General features: G+C 51.8%; 1 protein-coding gene across 1 annotated transcript in view; it reads left to right on the top strand.

Moving 5' to 3' along the window:
* The window catches only part of LOC310822452 (leucine-rich repeat-containing protein 7-like), a gene marked incomplete at its 3' end in the record, with an annotated part of 41,198 nt that overhangs the window by 15,232 nt on the left and 23,466 nt on the right, over positions 1-2,500 (top strand). The window contains exons 8-9 of the mRNA XM_083694789.1: positions 210-354; positions 552-624. Coding sequence (XP_083550915.1) covers positions 210-354; positions 552-624 — 218 coding nt within the window. The remainder of the gene's footprint in view (positions 1-209; positions 355-551; positions 625-2,500) is intronic.

The following is a 2,500-nucleotide window of genomic DNA, read 5'->3' as shown; positions in this document are numbered from 1 at the left end:
TCTGTCTTTCTAGCTGTCTGTCTCTCTAGTTGTCTGTCTCTGACTGTCTGTCTCTTTACCTGTTTGTCTCTCTACCTGTCTGTCTCTCTACCTGTCTGTTTGTCTGTCTCTGACTGTTTGTCTCTCTACCTGTCTGTCTCTCTTCCTATCTGTCTCTCTTCCTGTCTGTCTTTCTACTTGTCTGTTTCTCTAACCGTCTGTCTCTCTAGTCTCTCGGGAAGCTACGACAGCTGCGTTACCTGGACCTGGCGAAGAACCACATCAAGACCCTGGACACGGACATCTCCGGCTGCGAGTCCCTGGAGGACCTCCTTCTCTCCTCCAACATGCTCCAGCACCTCCCCGACTCTATAGGTGAGACACACACACATACTAACTGTCTGTCTCTGTCTGTTTGTCTCTCTAACTGTCTGTGTCTGCCTGAGCCACACACATGCGCGCACACACACACACACACACACACACACACACACACACACACACACACACACACACACACACACACACAGTTCCCATGTTATTTTGACCAGTATGACTTGTTCCCATGGCAGGAATGTTGAAAAAGCTGACAACTCTAAAAGTCGACGACAACCAGCTGACCTCACTGCCTAACACCATTGGAAGGTGAGGAACCCTGACCCTTGTCCTAACCCTTGTCCTTACCCTGACCCTAACCCTGACCCTAAGTCCTAGTCCTAACCCTGACCCTAGTCCTAACCCTGACCCTAAGTCCTAGTCCTAACCCTGACCCTAGTCCTAACCCTGACCCTGACCCTGACCCTGACCCTTACCCTGACCCTAGTCCTGACCCCTACCATAGTCCTAACCCTGACCCTGACCCTTTACTGACCCTAGTCCTAACCCTGACCCTGACCCCAACAGTAGTCCTAACTCTGACCCTAACCCTAACCCTGACCCTGACCCTAGTCCTAACCTTGACCCCGACCCTAACCCTGGCCCTAACCCTGACCCTAGTCCTAACCTTGACCCCGACCCTAACCCTGGCCCTAACCCTGACCCTTCTCCTAACCCTGACCCTAACCCTAACCCTAACCAAGACTATGACCCCTACCCTAGTCCTGACCCTGACCCCAACACTAGTCCTAACCCTGACTCCCTGACCCTAACCCTAACCCTGACCCCAACACTAGTCCTAACCCAGACCCTGACACAAGTCCTAACCCTGACCCTGACCCTTACCCTGACCCTGACCCTGACCCCAACACTAGTCCTAACCCAGACCCTGACACAAGTCCTAACCCTGACCCTGACCCTTACCCTGACCCTGACCCTGACCCTGACCCCAACACTAGTCCTAACCCAGACCCTGACACAAGTCCTAACCCTGACCCTGACCCTTACCCTGACCCTGACCCCAACACTAGTCCTAACCCAGACCCTGACACAAGTCCTAACCCTGACCCTGACCCTTACCCTGACCCTGACCCTGACCCTGACCCCAACACTAGTCCTAACCCAGACCCTGACACAAGTCCTAACCCTGACCCTAGTCCTAGTCCTAGTCCTAGTCCTAACCCTGACCCTGACCCTGACCCTGACCCTGACCTTGACCATGACCATGACTCACTGGGTTGGACATCAGAGGTTTAACACACTAACTGAGCTCCATGACAGGTTTGTTGTGTGCTTGTATGTGACACAGGCCCCACCCTTAACCAGTCAGGTCACTCTGTTTCCTGTCCACCTGTTTTCCTTGGTTTGTGATTGGTCGGTTCTGTGTTGTGTTTGCTACACATGCATCTAAAATGGGCCATTTAGTGGACGCGCCAAGCAAGGGTGAGTATATAGGGTCTGTATACTAGCCGAAACCCTAGACCCTAAACCCTTAACCCTTAAACCTTAACCCTAGACCCTAGACCCTAAGCCCTTAACCCTAGACCCTAAACCCTTAACCCTTAACCCTAGACCCTGCTCCTCCACAGCCTGTTTACCCAGACAAGTGTTTACCTCTCTGTAGGTTTCACACACACACACGCGCACACACACACACACACACACACACACACACACACACACACACACACACACACACACACACACACACACACACACACACACTCCATTACACACACTAACACACACTAATGACCAGTGTGCAAGACGTGCTAGTGACCTTTGACCCCTCATACACCCTACATACTAGTGACCCCGGACCCCTCATAAACCCTACATACTAGTGACCTTTGACCCCTGATACACCTTACATACTAGTGACCTTTGACCCCTGATACACTCTACATACTAGTGACCCCTGATACACCCTACATACTAGTGACCTTTGACCCCTGATACACCCTACATACTAGTGACCCCTGACCCCTGATACACCCTACATACTAGTGACCTCTGATACACCCTACATACTAGTGACCCCTGACCCCTGATATACCCTACATACTAGTGACCCCTGATACTTCCTACATACTAGTGACCCCTGATACACCCTACATACTAGTGACCCCTGATACACCCTACATAC

Source organism: Argentina silus, assembly GCF_951799395.1.
Source record: "Argentina silus genome assembly, chromosome: X".
NCBI classification, from domain to species: Eukaryota; Metazoa; Chordata; class Actinopteri; order Argentiniformes; family Argentinidae; genus Argentina; species Argentina silus.
This window is presented reverse-complemented; position numbering and strand designations above follow the sequence as displayed.